We start from the raw sequence: 21,491 nt of genomic DNA on the forward strand, positions 1-21,491 counted from the left end.
TTACCTTCTTATACTTGTAATTAGAAACCTGCCTTTTTGGATCAGTTTTGTTTTTAAGAGCATCAGTAATAACTACAGCTTATTCCTCTCCTCAGACGACACACTTCAAGTCTTTGCTCCTGTCTCTGTGTCTCTTCCATGGAATTGCTCTGGAGAGAAGGAAATTCGGTCCACTGGGCTTTAACATTCCCTACGAGTTCACAGACGGGGACCTCAACATCTGCGTCAGCCAACTCAAAATGTTCCTGGATGAGTACCAGGACATTCCATACAAGGTGGGACACAGATGGCCTCTGTCTCTATTGAACTACCTGTTAAGATCATAGTTCCACAGCCTCATCATTGGCATCTTCATTTTCTCTCTTTGTCTGTCTCTTTGTCCCCTCTCTGGTTTTTTGTCATCACTCCAATCCTGTCCTCTCAGTCTTCCTAACCATTGCTCACACTTGTATTGTGAAATGTTTCTTTAATAAGAAACAGAGGTTTTGCTCTCAGCCAGAGAGTGTGCGTGTGTGCGTGCATGAACGTGTGTGTGTGTGTGTGTTTGAGCACGTTCATCTGTCTGTCTGCTTTGTCCTCCACCTGTCCAGGTGCTGAAATACACTGCAGGGGAGATAAATTATGGCGGCCGCGTGACAGATGACTGGGACAGACGATGTCTGCTCAACGTGCTGGAGGATTTCTACTGTCCCGCTGTGCTTATTGATGATCATGTCTACTCTTCGTCTGGAGTCTACCGGCAGATAGACACAAATCTGGATATCAAGGTTAGATAAATGCAGGGGCATCCAAAAGAGACTTGGCCTTTGTCTGCATCAGTTGGTATACTCCTATCACAGGGTAGCTCACTGTGTATAATGGCGTTTCTCCAGTAGGCCATACATTGCAAGAGAGCCATCTATGAAACATGATGATATCTTTTGGAACTAACATACCGATAAAATGTGACAATATTTTTTTTACTTTGTCAATAACTCATCTCACTCCATATATTGTGACTTAAAACAAAAATGTTTGTGAAAACTTAAGAAATTAAGTTCACTAAATATAATTAAGCTCATTATGTTTAATATTTTTAACATCTCTCACATCAATACACATCAGCTTCTGTACTGCTGACATCAAACTAATTGATGACAGTTGGTGTCAGCGACTAACCTGTTGTCATGGCAATTGTCTGACCTTAGGGTTACTTGGCATACATTCGAGGTTTGCCCATCAATGATACACCTGAGATTTTTGGCCTCCATGACAACGCGAACATCAGCTTTGCCCAGAATGAGACCTTTGCCCTGCTGGGAGCCATGGTTCGCCTCCAGCCTCGAGCTGCATCTGCGGGGGGCAAAACTCTGGAGGAGGTGCAAATATCTAATGATTTTCTTTACTCTGACCTTTTACTTATCCGATTTGCATCATATTATAGCATGACTAAGCAATATTGACTAGCCTGTCAATTTGGTTGTGATGTGTTATGTTTCATGGGAGCCGTGCTTCTTTCTGTATCACAGATAGTGGAGGAGATAGTGGCGGGCATCGTTGAAAAGATTCCCCCGCCTTTCAGTGTCCTGGAGGTGATGGAAAAGTACCCAGTGCTCTATGAAGAGTCCATGAACACAGTGCTCATCCAGGAAGTCATCAGGTAACCTGACAGGCAGTGCCATAAGATAACGTCACAAACCACACTGCAGGTCTCCTTCATATAATAACACATGTCACTTGGATGACTCCCAACCACTCATATCAGCAAATGAGGCTGATGTGAATTATCAGTTCTTTCAAAATGCTCATTTAATTCAGTTTGGTAATACTCTGAGATCGGAGAGAGAGAAAGCGCCATCTGTGCTGCACTGAAAGTATCTTTGACAATATTTAGCCTGCCTCACTTTGTTGTACAAATAATGATTAAATGTGTAAACAGTAACGTAATATCTCTATTAGAGACCAGTAGCTGAAAATGTTCCCTTCATAAGTCACAGCCAGCAACCATATATTACATGGCTTTGTGCTCATACAGTAATAACAACTTTTTCATTGGGTTGTGTGTGAGCTGCTGTAGCTTCTGATATCACTAACATGTCCTGAGCGAGTTTGGGACGCCAGAAGTCTCTGAACCTGATATTGTATTTGCTGTCAACAGTCCTATCAGCCTCTCACAAATATATTATTTCCTTTTTATACTGTGGGGTGGTAAAAGCTTTTGTCATGTTTTCCACCAAGTGTTGTTGTCCCCATGTTATAAACAAGGTGGCCAGCATTTGTCTGTTAGTTTGTGAGTCTGTGAACATGTTTTGATCTTGTGTACTGTTTGTCCTCGGGCTAATCGAGGAATTCATTTTGCTTGTATGAGAATTTTTGGCCATTAGTTCATTATCAGCACTTATTTTGATTTGTAACTAAATGTGTTAGCATTATTAGAGGTCATATTTAAGTTATATTAGGCTGTAACATCAGGTTTGGAAAATGATTTCACTAATTACATTGTTTTGGATCACTTGGAAGTGATTTCTTTTCATATTTATTTTACATCTCTACTTCCTTGTATGACTTAAAATTGTTATGTATTCGTCACCATTGTCACATGAGTGATGCACATGTTCATGTAATTGTTCCATAGGATACATGAAGGACTAGAGAGTAGTGCTCAATCAGCTATTGTCAGTTTAGATCATTTAGCACTTCAGTAATTGGTCTTTGTATCTCTTGTTTTTCAGATATAATAAGTTGCTGGCTGTCATCTCTCAGAGTCTTAGTGATATTGTGAAGGCTCTGAAGGGTTTAGTGGTGATGTCATCAGAGCTGGAGCTCATGGCCAACAGCCTGTTCAACAATGTGGTGCCTGATATGTGGAGAGCCAAGGCAAGACACACACAACAGTTATTCTCCCTCTGATTCTCTTGTGGGTACCACTGACGTCTGAGCAGGCAGTCAGACGGCGTGTTACAACCATTGTAATACAATATGTAGCATATCATATTAAATACAAGCCACAGATGGATTCATCACAAAATGAATGCGGCATTTACATGAATGCATCCTCCTCTGAATCCATTGTAACCCATTTGTAATCATTTACCTCTTTATATTTATGTACAGTACATCTAGCAGTTCTGTGGGCAGGGTGGCTCACACACTAAGCCACAAAATAAACACAAACATCCATTTTTTACAGAGCTGTTTTAAGGTCACTGAATCCCAAAGGTGTGCCCTGAACTGAGCTGATATTGTGAGATCCATCTGTGTGTGTTATTGTATTCAGTTGGAGGTGAGACATTTGGGAGTGATTTCAGAGACATGAGATGAACTTTGGTGACATTTCTGCACTGCTCTAATAATTCCAGGTTCTGCTTTCAAGGAACACCCAACTCTTTGATTGGCTGTGTTTCTCTCTCCCACCAGGCCTACCCCTCTCTGAAGCCTCTGGCCTCCTGGGTGTCAGACCTGCTTCAGAGGATCAATTTTCTGCAGAGATGGATCTGCAATGGCATCCCACCTGTCTTCTGGATTAGCGGCTTCTTTTTTCCCCAGGCTTTTCTCACTGGAACCCTCCAGAATTATGCCCGCCGCTCCAGCATCTCCATCGACACAATTGGATTCGACTTTGAGGTCAGACAGTGAGCCTGACAGTCTGTCATTCTGCCTCCCCAGCTAAAAACATGCTGATTTATTTTTGTCAGCACTACATATTACCCACTCCATGTTAACCGTGTGTGAATATCAACACTGTCAATTTTGTTAGATGTGCTTTGATTGGTATTGGTATATTGGTATATTTTCTCTTTAATTCCCTTCAGGTAATAGTGAAGTCCATGTCAGAGATAACAGAGAAACCAAACGCAGGCTGCTACATCCATGGTCTATTCCTGGAGGGGGCTCGCTGGGATAACGAGGCAGGTCAACTCACAGAGTCCAAGCCCAAGGAGCTCTACACAGAAATGGCTGTCATCTGGCTGATCCCCAAACCCAACCGCAAACCTCCGACCTCTGCGGTCTACGTCTGTCCCATCTACAAGACTCTCACACGAGCTGGTCAGTACACAGTGATTGACAAGATTCATCTATAGTACAACTAATATTATATGTTAGATTAGATTTGCTTATTTAGAGATTTATGAAATGTGTTTTTAGTCGAGGAAATGGATGAACTGAAGCTTCTGCTCAGTGTTATTAACCCTGTTTTTCAGTGTGACTTGGTGTTGGTCAGCTCGCTTGAGTGTTTGTGTGAATCTCCTTTCAGTGGTTTTATTACTCACCCAAAATAGACTCCAGTTAGTGTCCTGTTTCACCAAGCGTCTGAAAGTGCAGCTCTGTATTTTCCACCCACAGCACATAGCCAACACCTTGTGCTGGCAACTTAGATCCCTCAGAAGCACAGTGCCCAGATGGGAAAATAAAAACAAATGTCTTCATGTCGTTGAACCGCTTTGTGTGCTCTTGTAGGGACTCTGTCTACAACCGGTCATTCCACCAACTATGTGATTGCCGTGGAGCTGCCCACAGATCGCTGTCAGAGGCACTGGATCAAACAGGGAGTCGCCCTCATCTGTGCACTGGACTACTAAATACAAACACACTTTTTCACGCACAACACACACCACCTGTCTTTATACTGTATATACTGATGATTCCAGCTGTGGTTGCCTTACCGAACCAGACATTTTCTCTATGCACCTTATGTCACTAAAAAGAAGTCCATTGAAACTCTCCTTTATTCTGATCAATAAACAGTATTCACAACAGCATATTAGTGTAATACTATGTCCGGTCATGAGCATTAGGGCTTCTGCTCCAGTGGTTTTGAATGTAAGTTTTGCTCTAATTCTCCTCTCTTCCTTTACTCTGATAAGACAGCAGCCAGCTCCTCCGCTGTGTTCACTGAACACTGAACTGATTACACGTCCTGCTCCTTTAAGGCGGAAACATCGCGCCAGTTGAGAAATATGACTTAGCTGTAGGAGGGTGGCGCTTCAGCAAACAGTGACAGTGAGTGGCCATGTGAGCCCTGCCGACACACTCCAGATCAACGGGAAACTGAGATCACCAGGATCGGCGGAATATCCTCACTACTGCTGTGTCAAAACACTCTGAGTGGAATTTAATGTTTGGGACATTTACATCTTCTAATATATCTGTATTTTTCTGAAGAGGCGGATGTCATCTTTTTAAAAAATAGGCCGGTATTTAAGTTCGGTGGGGGGAAAAATCCAGTCGTGTAGTTTAAGTAAGTGTAATTAGTTGTGTAAGACATACTGAGGACACAGTGGGATTACTGTGTGGAGTCCTCGCAGCAGCTGCGGTGCGACCAGACGCGCCAGCGGTGCGCCAGGGTTCCTCTGAGCCGGACGCAGTTACCGGAGAACAGCAGGAGTCATCGCATTACTCTGGAGAATTACTCACGCTTCCCCGTTCCCCCGCGTACCGCTTGTGTCAACAAGCCCTTGTGAACATGCTACAAAATGGAAACGAAAAGGAGGAACCACTGCGAGCGCCAAAGGCTGAGCCAGAGCCAGACTCCCCGACTGAGGTCCCCAAACTGCAGCAGCCCGCTGCCCCCGCTGCTGACGGGGAGTCCGCTCACTTCTCGTTGCCCGTTTATCCCAAACTGGAGATAAAGCGCAACGCGGTGACCGACGATTATAAGATCTCCACTCAGGTTCTGGGCTTAGGCATCAATGGCAAAGTCCTGCAGTGCTTCAGCAAGAAGACTGGAGAGAAGTGCGCTCTGAAGGTACTGAAGTCACCTGACACTGACAGCAGATCCTCACCTCACAAGTAACCCGCAGTTCAGGCTTTAACAGTTCAAGATAGATCAACTCACAGCATAACTGAGGACTTAGCATTTTTCTCCAAATGATTATAGTTGAGAAATACAACTTTGTTTAGAAGTTTAAGTTTGGTGCGAGACATTTTGACTGTCTGGATTTCAGTTACTGTCCAGTGTTCACACCTGTTAATCAATGTAACAGTTAATTTTGGTGGTAAGTCTACTCATCTGTTTAGATTTAGATCATTCATTGACCATTTAAACCCAACAACTGTTATATATTAGAAGTAAATATCAAAACTTGTCTGAAAGTCAGATTGGTTTAGTTTGCGGTGTCATTCGTGCCACTCGATACATCTTGATATGGAAACATGTTTGGTGTGTTTATTCTAAGACTGAAGTAGGTTCACTTGTCAGCCTGCAGCCAAGATTCCAAAACTTTGACCTTTATTGAGTTCAGATTCCTATCACAGATGAACAGGACAACACTGAAGCTTGTAATAGAAGGAATGTGACTGGTGTACATGCATGTCTGACAGCATGTGCTGTCTGGGTACCTGCTGCTCACATTGGGTTTGACATGTACTGCACATGTTGTAGAGCTCACATGCTCTTCATGTGGCTGTTTTGTGGAACCTCGGCCTATCTCTGGATCAGATGGGGGCGCGCTCACCCGGCCATATGCTGTACATGCTACGCTGCTTCATAGAGGCACGTGGATTGTGACAGTGACACCTTATTCCGGGCAGCAGTGGAAACTTCACTGGGCACTCCTTCCTACATGCGTAGACGCACACAAGCACGGGTCGTCGGGCTGTCACCTGTCACCACTGGGCCGCAGACCCAGAGAGATTTACTGGCTTACAGTAATCCATCAGGATCTGAGCCGCCAAAGCAGGCAGCAACAGTGTCACAGGCGGAGCTGTAGACCCAGGCCCCTGGATAGAAAGACAGACAGGAGATGGGAAAGAAAGATAAACTGTGGAAGTCACAAACAAAAGATGAACGACCAAGAGGGATAGGATGCTTGATAGCATCATGTCAGAGTGGAAGATAGAAGAACGCAGTCGCTGCTTGAAAATGAAAGAAAGAAAGCAGAGAGAATGATAACAACAAGGTGTTGGTGAAAAAGCTTCAGGCTACTTGATGCATTGAATGTGAGATTTTCTTTTTTTTTATGTCAGACATGATTAAAAAAGCAGGATTTGTAAGAAAACACTGAGCTCATTACATGGTACCACGGCACGAGAGTGTTTTCCATGAGAAACCCTTTGTTGGCTGTTAAGAAACTGGTGTGTTGAAATGTGAACGTGTTTTTCTGTGTAGTCATGTGACTGCTGACAGCATCCTTAACAGCTTCACCTGCTGCCTGACAGAGTTCAGCTTCCAGCAGGGACAGCTAAGAGCAGGTCAGGGTGACCCCCGGCTTAGAGAACACTCCTCAAACCAGCCACTCTCAGAGTCTGAAACCCCTTTTACTCTCTGAAGACCCTGTTAAAAGCTTCGAGAGATGACAAAGGAAACGCTAATGACATCATAATACACCTTTTAGCCCTCATGGTGTCTGTGCTGGTTTGAATTGTCTTGGACGCAGGGAAAGTTCTTGAGTGAACCTGATACAAGTTTTTATTCTACTTTATTGCCATTTCAGCTAATTGATTACTGCCCCTGTATTGTTTTAATCTCAAGGCAAATAGAAGGCATTAGGACATAATGGAGTGTTTGATGTGGAGGGGGGCGAGGGGAGTTGACCACCCCACTGGCTTTTTAATTAAGCGTGGCTCTAAGCGCTCAGTGTAATGGATGGGTGTAGGTTTAATCCACTTTGCAGCTGGAGCTGGAGGAGATCCATCCTTTTAATGTAATGCAGTTACAGTCATCAGGATTCTTTTAATTTGGATTTGTTTGACTCTGAGGAGGAGAGGGACCTGGGAGATCCCTGTGGTGCACGGGCACCACCTTTAATTGTTAATACCATTTGAAGCACGCATTTGGCTGGTGATTGTTCCATTTTAGCGTCTGATGTGCCTTCCAGCTTAGCACATGGAAAGCTGTACAAGCTCAGGCCTGCGCACAGGCTTCCATTCATGGTCAAAATCTTTGTGTGTAATCGCCTCTGTGGTCAGCCTTTTGCATGCTGGTGGCACATCTGGATTTCCTCTGGGAGGAAGCTGTTGTGAAACTGTCATCGTTCGGTCAGACACTGCGGAAAACTGCACTCAGAGCTTAAGCGGGCTCGCTCCAGGCAGCCGGTGCTCTTAAACAAGTTAATCAGTCTCAGAGGTTTGGCTCATAAGGCTCCAATGACTCTCAGGCTTCAGCTGCTTGTTGTTCAATTCAAGCTCATTATCTGCTTTTACTGTAGCATGGAGGAAACAGGCTACAGTCCAACACGTTGTCCTGAATGAATGCAGGGGCAGAGGATCTTTGTAGTATTCAAAAAGAGGTGGATGTGTTGCTGTCCATCACCCCTGCTGTCTGTTCAGCTCGTACAAGAGAAACTTTTATTGGCCAGTGGGGATGTTCACTGGGGATTTTACTCACAAGGTTTTGTGTAAAGTTCACTGCAGTTTACCCCTGATGTCAGGGAAAACGGGCTGTGGGTGTTTCTCTTACTTCCAGTTGCTTTGGTCTTGAGTATATTGAGTACAATGGTTGAGTTTTTGATATTGATATGATGTATTTATTTCAAATTTTTCAAATTGTATTGTAATATGACAAAAAACTATACAGGAATGAATCAAAATTCATCGTCATTTCTTGTCATTTTAGCCATGCTGTGCGGTGAAATTTAATACAGACATTCACGGAGCCCAGAGGATGATTCAGTGTAACCTGTTGCATTTTAATTTGTCCAGTGCTTTGTTTAGGGGTTATTATGCAAACATGCTAAACTAACATCAGCATGTTAGCATTGTCCCTGTGAGCGTGTTGCCATACTAGTGTTAGCAATTAGCTCAGAGCACCACTGTGCCTAAGCACAGCCTCACAGAGCCGCTGTGGACTCCGTGTTGGTAAGAACCGATGATAATAGTGTTATATTATAAGCTAACTGTGGTGGAGCAGTATAACACTGTTATCACAGCACAAAACAGGTATAGACATCATGTAGATTAGCACTTATTGATTAACTGTACACCACCTCCTAGGCCACTTTGATATCGACTTTATGAGCAGTGCTTTATTGGTAGAAGTTGTAAAGATAAAACACCTTTTCATGAAGACGTACAGTCCAGTGCTCCGACAGCCATCGTGCTCGTGTGTGCTGTTACACTCAGTGGGCATTATCAGCTAGAGGTGTGTGTGTGTGTCAGTCTGTGTTATAGTCTCTATAGACTAAGACTGCTTTAGAGGACTGTCAGGATGTGGCTGATTGGCTTAGGGCAGGATCAGGGACAAGTGTGCATTTAGTGTCCATGAGATCCCCTCACGTTCTGTCTCATTCTCTCAGCCATCTCTCTGCCTCCTCTCAGTGTTTTATATGTGTGTTTAATCCACACAGTCCTCTTTTATTGTTGCCAATTCTGGTTCATTTCAGGAAATTAAAGCAACCATCCCACACACTGTCTGCTCTTATTAAAGTCATAAAGCTATAAATGACATAGCAGCAAGAAACCTGCGCATGACTTTGCTTTACAAAGTAGGACACATGTGGTAGTAAATGGCATGAGTAAGTCACCGGAAACCCTCAACTTCTACTTTCAACACCCTGCTGCTCGAAAACCCTCGGCCCTCACTTCCTCTTTGACGCTAGTGAGCTAAAACACAACATCGGCTCTGACATTTCCAAGAAATGTGAAATGATTTTCACCCACAGGATTGAATCTGAAGTTTTATCCGTATCCTTTTCATATTTTTGGAGAACACAGGTTTAGTGTGTGTGTGTGTGTGTGTGTGTGTGTGTGTGTGTGTCTGTCTGTCTGTCTGTCTGTCTGTCTGTCTTTCTGTCTGTCTGTCATACGTCAGTGACTCAACCTGTCTGTATGTTATGTTCTCCAGACCTTGTCTGTCGCCAGGCTGGCCTTGTGAACAGCAGATCACTCCATCACAGTCATATCCAAAAATACACCCTGAGTGAAGATGTATGCTATGTCAAGGTCCACCACCTGCTCTGTGTGTGTGTGTGTGTGTGTGTGTGTGTGTGTGTGTGTGTGTGTGTGTGTGTCTTATGTCAAACACACATCCTATCGTGTGATCAGGCTGCCTTAATGGCTGTATGTGTGTCCTCAGCTTTCATGTAGTGGATCATTGAGGGTAGTCAATGATTGTCTTGCTGTCTTTTATCACTGTTAGCGTTTCTCTCTCTTACCGACTCTAAACTATTTAAGGGTCACTTTTCACCAACTAAGGCAAAAATGTCATTATTAAACTATTTCAGACTACACTGAATTTACAGGTAAAAACCAGTATGAAGTATGGAAAATCTCTTGTTCTGCTGTTGATCAAATGAGCATAATATCTGACCTGGAGCTGTAGATTTGAGGAATTTTAGAAGGTGACATGGTTGATATTAGCATTACAGTATTAACGAGGATTTTGTCTGATCTCAATGTTAGTGCTGCAACTAGCTAACCTTTTTTTATGATTCATTAGCTGTTAATTTCTCACTGAAACCATTAGTTGTTTATGCTGTCAAAGATTTTAAAATATCCCTCAGTTTCCTAGAGAGACATCTTCACATGTTAGTTCTGTTCAGCCAACAGTCCAAAACCCATTTTACTGAATTTACAATGATATAAAACAGAGAAAAGGAGCAAATCCTCTCAAATGTGAAACAGGACCCAGAAAAAGTCAAATAACTCAATCAATTATCAAAATAGTTGCAGATTACTTGTCCGTGGATCTACTATTGGATGCTCAAATTGAAACAATGACAACAACAATATTGAATCAGTGTGGATTTAGTAAAAGAAATTAGTCCCATCATACACAGGAAATTTATTTTGAATTTATCACTAATATGTTTTGTATCCATCCTTCTCTCTGGATGTGCCTCTCAGATTCTCTACGACAGCCCCAAAGCGAGACGAGAGGTGGAGCTTCACTGGCGGGTTTCAGGGGGACCGTACATTGTTCGCATCCTCAGCCTGTATGAGAACATGCATCACGGGAAGAAGTGCCTGCTCATCATCATGGAGTGGTAGGACTCACATTTCACCACTGTACTCATCCGTTTACACAGGTGGATTTAGTGTCTAAGTTATCTGATAAAATGAAGGATTCAGTTCTCCCAGAATTAATAATAATAATAAAAAAAACTGTTTGTCTTTATTCTTGGAAAGTTGACAGTTAGTCGAAGGAGTGATGAGTGCTGGTATTTCATCATCAGGCTCCAAACCGGCTGACAGTGACTCTGCACTGACCCGAAAGTGGCAGCTCTGCGTAGGAGCACAGGTTTTCAAAAGGATGCTGTGGGTTTTGAACTAATGTTAACAGTTGACCAGAAAAGGAGAAGTTACAGTCATTCTGCTCTGTTTCCACAAGTTTCCACTGGAATTTTCCATTTTCTTTGTGGTAAATAGACAACACAAGCTCTGCAGTGTTTAAAGACTTGGAGCACCACATATTTCGTTCAGCATTTCAATCAGCACACAATCAGGAGATTTGTGCGGAGCTCCAACTATTGCTTCAGTATAAACATGGTTTTAATGTGAACCATGTTAGTTTCAGTGTAAATATATCAACTCACAGCTTATTTGTTCTTTTACACCATGTTGAGAAGGCTACAGGATGACCAAATGAATCTCAGCTGAAGCTGTTCTCCTGAAGATGATGGAGGAAATGTTCCCAATATATCTAATATGCTCATATGTTTTCACACCGAATAGAGCTGTGTGTGTGTGGGTGTGTGTGTCTGCAGTGTCAGAGCTGAAGCTCTGTGCCTCTGAGGAGCTAAGGGTCAGTCATAAGACCTGAAGACGGCACTGATGGTGAGACAGAATTCCATCAGGGCTTCGCTCACGGCAAACTTTACACAATAATACTTTGAGCGACTCCAAATATAGTGATAAAACATTGTGTATGTGTGTGTGTGTGTGTGTGTGTGTGTGTGTGTGTGTGCGTGCGCTTTGATGTGCATACATGTGGTTGAGCTTTGTACTTTTTATTACCCTGTGGGCAAAAGAAGAAGCCATAGGGGATGACAGCAGAGAAATGACATGTCCTCTGTTCAAGAGGATTTGAAACCGTGACTAACAGCCTCTCATCTTCACATTTATTGACACAGCAAGTGTTTGTGTGGCACTGTGTGTTGTTGACCTTGTGTGTGTGTGTGTGTGTGTGTGTTTGCGCTCTCAGTAGTCTCTGACTGCTGTGAGCTGCTTCCTGTACGAGCGCGGGTCAGAGGAGGACAGCAGCACAGCCCACTGCAGTCAGTTTAGTGCACACTCACATTTCTCTGTGAGCTATCTGTTCATCTGTGTGCTCACGCACCACAAAAAGTACACTCTTACTTAACATGCTTAAATGCACGTCCTCGTCACAGACGAGCACAAAAAACGTTTTTCTGAGGACCAGAAGGGAGAGTTTCAGACGAGAGCGGCAGCGGTTTGATGTGCGGTTGTGAAAGTGGAGAGTGGGAAGCTGACTCTGAAGCATTTTTGGTTGGTGAGAGTGTCTGAACTTTAGAGGAATTAGGTCAAAGGTCTCAGGTACGAAATGTCAGAGTTTGTGTTTTTCAAAACAACCAAATGGAGGCTCGTTTCACAGAAATCCTTTCGCTTCTTTTCCCTTCTTCCGTCCGTGATCTGGTTTTCTTCTCTGTTTTGCTGAAGAACACTTTCACTCACTTTCACATACCATTTCTCTTTTGCAAGAACCAGGTGGAGGACCGCAGTGTTTTGAGCTGTGAAACATTCAACAGAACTCCACTGAAATGCACCCCAGGGCTCCCAGTGTAAAACACTGGAAAGCAGTAAACATATCAGTTTGTTGAACTTATAGAGGTCATGATTCATTGATCTGATTCACTCCTGATCGTTATTTTTTCCCAGAGTCTTCACTGCGCTGCATGACACAAGTAGAAATCACTTAAACTCAAATGATCCTGGAGTGTCCTTTGTGAATTTTCTTAAGTGTGTGTGTGTGTGTGTGTGTGTGTGTGTGTGTGTGTGTGTCTCCAGTATGGAGGGAGGAGAGCTGTTCAGTCGAATCCAGGCCCGAGGAGATCAGGCCTTCACTGAGAAAGGTGAGGACTGACAGATGGATGGATTGTACTATAAACACATCACAGGATATGAATGAACCATTATTCCCAGGAGAGGGTGACATAAGGCAGACATCTTGGATTACGTTCGACAGAAAGCACAAACTGACACTGAAACAACTTCTGGTTTGAGAGTGTGTTTTCCTCTTTTCCTCCCAGAGGCTTCTGAGATTATGAGGGACATCGGCACGGCCATTGACTATCTGCACAGCATTAACATCGCGCACAGAGACATCAAGGTGCAGAGAGACGATCGCCGCCCAGATTGCGAAGAATACCATCATTTCTGGGTCATTGAAGGAAATCTTGTCACATGTTTTTTCTTCTTCCTCTGCCTCCTAACTAGCCAGAGAACCTGCTGTACACCTGCAAAGAAAGGAACGGGGTCCTCAAATTAACAGACTTTGGCTTTGCCAAGGAGACCACGCTACACAACCCTCTCCAGACCCCCTGTTACACTCCGTACTATGTGGGTACGTTGCTTTATGTTATTTTCCAGACAGATGAACTGCTTATAGATTTACTGAATATGAAAAACAATATACTAGTTGACAACTTTTGCTACTGATCTCCATTTCAAATTCTTATCTATCTCTGTGTGTTTGTGTTTTGCCGTTGATAAGCTCCTGAGGTTTTAGGCCCAGAAAAATATGACAAGTCATGTGACATGTGGTCTCTGGGCGTCATCATGTACATCTTGTGAGTAACTGTGTGGGGTTGGGTGGATGTCACCACAAATGTGTGATGCATTCTGTCTCTGGATACCTTCAAACGAAGTGTCGGTAAATCTTTTCTCGGCTTTAAGGTTTCGGTCTGTCCTGCCTTTTGTCTCTGTAGATTGTGTGGCTTCCCTCCATTTTACTCCAACACGGGTCAGGCCATTTCTCCAGGGATGAAGAGGAGGATCAGGATGGGCCAGTATGAGTTCCCTAACCCAGAGTGGGCTGAGGTGTCACAGGAAGGTGAGAAAACCCACACACTCGCCCTGTCCACACTGATCCTTCACACAATCAAAAAACTTGTTTTTCTCACAGTTTTTCAGACAACAACACATCCAACTATCAATGGAATATGGAATATTATCCCCCCCCTCCAAAAAAAAAAAAAAAAAAGACTTCAGCTCATTCAGCTCAGCTATTAACCAGAACCAGGAGGAAAGAGCACATTAGTCCAGTTTTAGCTGCTCTGCACTGACTTCCTGTACCATTTACAATTGATTTTAAAGGCCCTCTTCTTGTATACAAAGCCCTTCTTGTATACAAAGCCCTTAATGGACTAGGACCAAACTGCACTGCTAAATCCCTTGTTCATCGTTTGCCTTCAAGACCTCTGATCATCTGCTGCTGGTTTATTGGAGGTTTCCAGCAACAGCTGAAAGGAAAATCGGGGTTGCAGCTTTTGTCAATGACGCCCCAGAGCTCTGGAACACACTGTCTATAGATATCAGGGAAGCAGCTCACTGAATGTTTCCAGAAGAAAGCTAAAAACTCATCTCCTCACTTTAGACTTTAACTAGCCTTGACTTTTCCTAATAAAAGCCTGAATCTTTTGTGCTTTGCCTCACATTTATGTACTGCTGCATTTCTCTTAAAATGATGCATTTCACTTGATTGTATGCATTCTATGTACTGTATTTTTAACTTTGCTATTATTACCAAGTTGGTTTTATTCTCCGTCTTATTTTATGGTACTTTTCTTTGCCTGAATGTATGTTCATTCTGTCATTTTCTCATTTGAAGCACTTGTTGCATGTGATTTCTTTGTTGTAAAGCACTTTGAGCTGCATTCCTTGTATAAAAGGTGCTATACAAATAACGTTTATTATTATTATCATCTATGGAATATGAAACCTATCTCCGACTACACATTTATGAAAAGTTTGACATGTCGTAGATAATAAATTGCTATTATATGCTGTTATTCAACTGTCTAACAGAAAGATGTTTCTATGACATGTATGTTGTGTTTTCACAACAACACAAAATACATGAGTCAGACATTGAAACACTAAACTTTTCCTGCTGAAGCCAAGCAGAATAATCAAGCCATTAGTCAGCATTGTTGATTCAGTTCAACTCTTTAGCAGATGATGGTGGCAATAGACAGTTTTGTTTTTTTTCCAGCTGAAAGCAAAAGATGACCAAATTGAAGCATTTCTTAATTGGCATTTTTCTTGCAGACACCAAAGAGAACTTTTACAAAGAACCATGTGTGACATGTGAACAGCGCTGTCATATTTGCCTGCATCAGTGTGGACATGGTCTCACTGTTACGCTTGCAGCATCACAGTCAAGAACATGAAACCATAAAACAACCTGCCTCCACAGTTTTAGTGGATGACCTTGACAGAGACGTCCTCATGTAGAAAACCTCAGCACTCAGCTGCAGCTGGTTGAAGCTCTTTGTGCTGTAGGACCTCGTTAAGCTTTGTGTCCTTACCTGAGTGCAGTCTCTGTATACAGACAACATACTGTGCTTTAGGTTCAGCTGTGTGTTCCCCTTTGTTTGAAGTGTAGTGCTGCTCTGAAGGTCACTCCCGTTCATCTCCTGCACACACTGACTTGTTTTTCCTGGAGCTGTACGCTTCCAAAGACTAATTTGTTTTTCTAAGAACAAATTATTATGTCCAAACTTGTTACTCATAGTGTCCAATGACAGTGCATGACTGTCATTTTTCTGTTTTTTTTTTTTTCCAACTCAATCTCACTCTTCTCTCTCATGTAATCCTATTTGCTGTGTAAGTAGGCCAGTCTGTCCCTCAGACCAGGAAAAGCTTCATGAGACATAAGATTTGCATGCGTGTGTCGCTATTAATAATGTAGTTATCTTTGCGTTGTCTTTGCTCTTCCAGCAAAAGATTTGATCCATCAGCTCCTGAAGACAGACCCTAACGAGAGAATGACCATCACTCAATTTATGAACCACCCCTGGATTAATGTAAGTATCTGTGTGTCGACTACAGAAAGACATTGTAAACTTCTTATCTGGCTGTCCATTTGCTTATATCTTCATCTGTGTGTGTGTGTGTGTGTGTGTGTGTGTGTGTGTGTTTCCACTCTGCAGCAGTCCATGGTGGTTCCCCCCACTCCGCTCCACACCACCAGGGTTCTGACTGAAGACAGGGAGATGTGGGAGGATGTGAAGGTCAGAGGCACAACAACACTGACCCCATCTGGTCACTCAGTCACATTACAACCTGTCACTGCTGGACTGTCAAAGCTTTAGGTTGACCCCAGTGTTGCAGGGTCACTCCAACAATTAAGTATTATGCAACCATAAATTTGAGGGACAGATGTAAAAAATGTTAAAATCAGCAGAGCAAAGGCTGACGTATCCTGAGTTTAAGTCTCTTGTACGGGTAAAGCTCCATAATTGCTGAATCCTACGCCTCCCATAATGCAGCTCATGAGCATCTTTCATCAGACCCCGCGTGCCTGGTAAATTCCCCTATCTTCCAAACTCCTCAATTTCTAAGGCTTTCTGTTAAAAATTCTCCAAGCCCCATTTCAGATGCCCCTGATGACATCATTATGACATCATTTGCTTAGCCTTTACAAAGCTCCACGAGCACCACAGGAGCCAACTGTTTTCACAGTCTGAGCACTACTGAATGTCCAGGAAATTGATTTGTGTGAGTAAAATCAGCAGACTGCCCCTTTAAAGGACCATTGTGTAAGATTTAGTGGCACCCCACCCCTTCCAAGTGTGAAGAAGAACCACTGTAGCTGCAAAACTTGCAATAAACATGAAGGCCACTCTCTGGAGCCAGTGTTTGTTTTGTCTGTTCTGGGCTACTATAGAAATGTGCAACACGCAATATGGCGGTCTCTGTAGAAGAGGACCAACTCCCTCTGTAGATATAAAGAGCTCGCTCTAAGACAACGACTACACAATGGTTCTTATTTTCACATGATTATACGCTAATGAAAACACACTTATGGATACTGTATTCCATTTTTGCCACTGGACCTTTAATGAAGATAATGAAAGCCAACGAATGAACATGAACTAATTAGGAAGTTCATTTCCTTCATTTAGGTTTTTTTTTGTGTGTGTGTTACACACAAAATCCCCTGATGGCCACCAGGGGGAGCAGAGGTCACAATGTAGCTTGTACTAAGAGTTCTTTCAGGGTAACGTTTAACACACACACACACACACACACACACACACACACACACACACACACACACACACACAAATTTAGGCACAAGGTCCTGTGCCATTCTTCCTAACTCTGTCATTTACACAAAGATTGTTTAAAGAGCAAAAACGCTGTTTGCTCTCATCAAGTCACTGTGGGGTTAATCCCCCAGCACTGCACAAAGCGTCTCAGTTGTGCAACTGCATATTTTTTTTTCAGAGGTTGTAAATGCGAGAAGAATCATGAGTAGAATAACATTCCTTCACAACAGCTGAATGAGGAAGTTTGAAGCGATAAGGTATGAAAAGATCATTTCTCCACCATGATAATCACACAATACGCCACTGTGCAGTTCTGCAACAGGCAATGCTACGTTGCGTAAAAATGCCACCGATTGCACTCCTGAACGGCTATTTCTCAAAAGGCACAAAAACGAGATGTCTCATTGTTTCTACAGAGGAAGTATGGATCATGACGGACAACTTGCCTCACGTCATGAACCATAGGATGAAGAGCTTGATGGTTTATATTTCAAGGGATCTCAGCTCTTCTGACGAAGTCAGTCCATTTTTATGGTCTGAGGCCTGTATTTGCTGCAGCTTTCTCATCCTCAGCCACTGATGACTTGACCTTTCCGCAACTTGTAAAACTTTTCCCAGACAGTTTTTCCTCGCCTTGTGTCAGCATTTGTAGATTTTTCCTGCACTGCAAATTACTTAGTGAATCAACGTAGAACAGCCCTTAAAGGAAGAGGAAATGACAAAAGAATGACATTTTGGGAAACAGGCCTGTTTTCTTGCTGATAGTTAATAGTTTAAGCAGACTGAAACCACTCTCATATTTGTATGTTAAATATAAGGTTAAACCCAGCACTCGTGTATTTTAGCTAGCTTAGCATAAAGACTGGAAACAGCTAGCCTTGATTTGTTCAAAGGTTGTAAAAACCCCCTAACAGCACCTATAAAGCTCGCTACTTAACATGCTGTGTCTTGTTTGTTATATCTCAACTTATTGAGGTTATATGTTGGACTGTTTGTTTGTTGGGAGCAGGAACTTCCTGAATTGCAGAGATTAAACAAAGGAGTTAAAACACATTAATAAGTGAGCTTTAGAGTTACTGGTAGGCAAATGTTGCTGCCTTTGCACATAGCCAGACTAGCTCTTTCCTCCTTCTTCCAGTCTTTATGCAAGTAACCACAGATGATGTGGAGGTAAAAGTAGTAATCATTTAAATACTTCTAAAGCAGCAGCGTAAATCATTTGACATGTAAAAAGATTTGTTCAGGATAGAGCTCAACAAAGGAGTGCTTAAAAATGTGCCCCGTATACTGCCCTTTGTAGTATATACATAGCTGGGGTAGTCTTCACTGAATTAACACACTCTGCTACACCTGACCCTCTGCCCTGCCTCTCACAGGAGGAGATGACCAGTGCTTTAGCGACCATGCGGGTGGACTACGACCAGGTGAAGATCAAAGATCTTGACACCTCCAGCAACCCGCTACTCAACAAGAGACGCAAGAAAGCCGCTGCAGGAGCCAAGAGCGGGTCCACGGTCTGCCAAAGTCAGTGAGAGACAGAGGACTGTCAGTAGAAATCCAGACAGAACTGCCAACGATGAAGAAAAGCAGCTCAGAGGAGGGAGGAAAGGTTGATTTGTGTGGGAGAAGATCATTTAGAGAGCTGCTCGGGACTCTTGAGACACTGGATGTTGAGGAAATGCTCTGAAATAAAGGGACAACATAGGAACAGCGGCAAAGTCAGAGCTGGACATTTGTAAGACATATCAAGACGTGATGTCGTCTGTGTGTCCTGTCAGTGGTAGGAATCGACTGCGCTGCTCACTGTGGGCCTCATCTGTTTTTAATTCTTTTTATGTATGTATGGATGGAATTTTTAGATCTTGCCTGTTTGTAAGAGTGTCTGTGTGCAGACATGAAGTATTCGTAGTGATCACGTTTTGTGTATTTGAATGCTTGGTTGCCTGTTTGATGTCTCCTTTGTAACTATGCAGTAGTGTGCAGATCACTCATACAGACAGACAGACAAACCAACTGTGGACAGACTGTGAAATGAGAACACTCAATATTACCTGCGTTGTCTTAATATTGTCTGTCATTTGCTTTGAGGAATTAAAGCAAAGTCTAACACTGACTGTCTTGTCAATGAAATGAAGCCTCCAGAATGACTTACACCTCAATCCAAGGCAGTATTTTTCAATGAAACAACAATAAAACAGCCTCACGCGCACAACAAAGCAGCACATATAACCCAGTGTCACTGCTGCCGATCAACACTGTGTCCTCTTGATGGAGCTGTGAGAGGCAGCGCTCTGCTTCCTGTCAGCATGAGGCCAGAGAGCTTTATGTAAGCAGCAGTGGGGTAATGGTTGTGCTACATGGATGAATTGTGACACTTCTCTTGAAAAAGGTCTTGTGTGTGTGTCTGTGTGTGTGTGTGTGTGTGTGTTTATGTGGGTTGAGTGAAATGCGTCCAGTAAATAGGGGCTGCAATTTGACTTTACGTTAAAATATGAGCAAAACAGTGCAGCCTTTAATTATGGAAACCTCATGAAGTACATCCACGCCATGTAGAGATTGTATTTGTCCATATGGTTGTAAATAAAACTTTCTTAAGTAAAGCGGGAGTGTTCATGTGCAGGATGTTTTTTCTTCTGTCGACCGTGGAACGATTGTTTTTGTGCTCGTGCCTTTCAGGCTTTGTGAGGCTGCTATAAATAGCAGAAGTCGAGTGGTTATTTGGGACGCGGCCATCTGACTTAGTGTTCGACTGGAAAAGGTCAACATTATTATGTTTAGATTATATGGTATGTACCTTTCCCCCACTTGGATCATACGGTCACCCCGCAGAATTTAGGGGATAGGTCCGGGGAAGCTAATCATACGAACAACTTGGCTTCCCTGCTGTAAATATGGGATGTCAGCCATGCTTAGATGTGGCCCAAATAGAGTGTGACCTCTCAGCTGTTGTTTAGTACTCCGTGTCTTTGAAGAAAGAAAGCGGAAAAGCTCTCAGACTAAGACAGTAAGAATTAAGCAGAGTATTTGTGGATGGAAACTTACAGTACTATAATCCACAAATGACGTATTTCCTCATAGGGAGGCAGCGGTGAGTATTTTGCCTTTGTTAGCCTTTTTGTAGTCGAGTCATAATTACTGCACGTATCAGTGACACCAATATGTTGACATAACAGTGTCTGGTACACTTCCTACTTGTGTTCTTCCACAGAAGTCGTTGATCTTCCCCTCCAGAAGTGACAAACATCAGAAACTGTGGCACTGACATATAGTGAACGCCTGTACACTTAATTAGGTCAGAGGTCAGCAGTTAGGTTTGGTCATGAGTCATTTTTTCAGCACTCTTCACAGAGGGATGTCTTTGAAACACCTTTGTTGTTGTTTAGTGAGTTAGATTGATTCATTAAACTGTTCTGCTCTTGCCTGTAGCACTTCAATGCAAGTCCCAGCCTGTGCAGCAGCCCAGTATTGATTCATTATGTCTGCTGTTCCTGCATTATCAGCTACAGTCTCCCTGGAAACTGTGCAATAGGAGTAGGAGTAGTTATCTATGTATGCAATAGCCTGGTACCTGGAGAACAATGAGGCGTCAATATTGATCATTACATGCTCATATGAGGCTATCTGCAATTGAATGTTACATTTATGACAGACAGTGAAATTCACATGAGGGTGCCAAATAGACTAAGTGTAAGGTCACGTTAGCTTCCACCTCACACCAAGCGAAATCTTATGCTGCACAGGACTATTGAAAATGTGTTATCTCCTGCTTGGCACAGCGAGACAGGTCCAACTAGTGTGTGTGCCAGAGGTGCTGCCTGAGGCTTGGGTGTGAGGTGGACAGGGGGGGTGTAGGATGGGTGAGTCGGGGGTAGATCACTTTGCCCTTTAGGGAGGAATGTGTTTAAGGTCAGTTGAGAGCCATCTGACCTTCAAATGTTTCTTCTCCTCCACTGTGTCCCTTTCTGTGTGTTTCATGGCAACGTCAAGAGTGCCCTGTGCTTACCCCACCGCCACAGTTACACTATTTCATAGCAGTGTACTCCCAGGGTGAGACGGCTGGACAAATGGCCTGAAAATGGCAATATATAACAATAAAAAGTATCCAACGCCCCTCCCCCACAACCTGAATCCACCTTTAACTTGTTCTTGTTTTTTTGTTTTGGACTAAGTTGTATTCTGGAACTGATTTCAAGAAAAATGGACGACCAAAATGACAACAAGTTTTTACAAAGAGATCTACACCGAGCACAGAAATCTGAGTCATGAAACCCTGTAGCTCATACATGCAGGTATCCACAGGCATCTATCATCAATGCCTGTCTCACCAAGCAGATTTATGCC

At 43.0% G+C, this 21,491-nt stretch overlaps 2 protein-coding genes across 2 annotated transcripts in view; both read left to right on the plus strand.

Annotated features, from left to right (window-relative positions):
- dnah1 (dynein, axonemal, heavy chain 1) overlaps positions 1 to 4,840 on the plus strand; it is a 29,223-nt gene extending 24,383 nt beyond the window's left edge. The window contains exons 72-79 of the mRNA XM_076747363.1: positions 96 to 275; positions 591 to 767; positions 1,188 to 1,358; positions 1,509 to 1,639; positions 2,712 to 2,856; positions 3,397 to 3,603; positions 3,792 to 4,026; positions 4,438 to 4,840. Coding sequence (XP_076603478.1) covers positions 96 to 275; positions 591 to 767; positions 1,188 to 1,358; positions 1,509 to 1,639; positions 2,712 to 2,856; positions 3,397 to 3,603; positions 3,792 to 4,026; positions 4,438 to 4,559 — 1,368 coding nt within the window. The 3' untranslated portion in view covers positions 4,560 to 4,840. The remainder of the gene's footprint in view (positions 1 to 95; positions 276 to 590; positions 768 to 1,187; positions 1,359 to 1,508; positions 1,640 to 2,711; positions 2,857 to 3,396; positions 3,604 to 3,791; positions 4,027 to 4,437) is intronic.
- A 129-nt stretch (positions 4,841 to 4,969) lies between these two features.
- mapkapk3 (MAPK activated protein kinase 3) lies at positions 4,970 to 19,752 on the plus strand. Its single transcript, XM_076751613.1, has 10 exons — positions 4,970 to 5,725; positions 10,762 to 10,901; positions 12,883 to 12,947; positions 13,125 to 13,204; positions 13,312 to 13,438; positions 13,589 to 13,664; positions 13,803 to 13,927; positions 15,817 to 15,902; positions 16,029 to 16,109; positions 18,527 to 19,752. The coding sequence occupies exons 1-10, from the start codon at positions 5,444 to 5,446 to the stop codon at positions 18,680 to 18,682; spliced, it is 1,218 nt and encodes a 405-aa protein (XP_076607728.1). The 5' UTR covers positions 4,970 to 5,443; the 3' UTR covers positions 18,683 to 19,752.
- Positions 19,753 to 21,491: the final 1,739 nt, after the last annotated feature.

Source organism: Chaetodon auriga, chromosome 2 (assembly GCF_051107435.1).
Source record: "Chaetodon auriga isolate fChaAug3 chromosome 2, fChaAug3.hap1, whole genome shotgun sequence".
NCBI classification, from domain to species: domain Eukaryota; kingdom Metazoa; phylum Chordata; class Actinopteri; order Chaetodontiformes; family Chaetodontidae; genus Chaetodon; species Chaetodon auriga.

What these genes read in the sequence shown, in the direction of transcription:
- mapkapk3 (XM_076751613.1), top strand. Translation starts at nt 5,444, where the DNA reads ATGCTACAAAATGGAAACGAAAAGGAGGAACCACTGCGAGCGCCAAAG. An exon ending in CTGCTCATCATCATGGAGTG is followed by an intron (nt 10,902 to 12,882) that starts GTAGGACTCACA and finishes GTGTGTCTCCAG; the next exon opens with TATGGAGGGAGGAGAGCTGT. An exon ending in TCAGGCCTTCACTGAGAAAG is followed by an intron (nt 12,948 to 13,124) that starts GTGAGGACTGAC and finishes TTTTCCTCCCAG; the next exon opens with AGGCTTCTGAGATTATGAGG.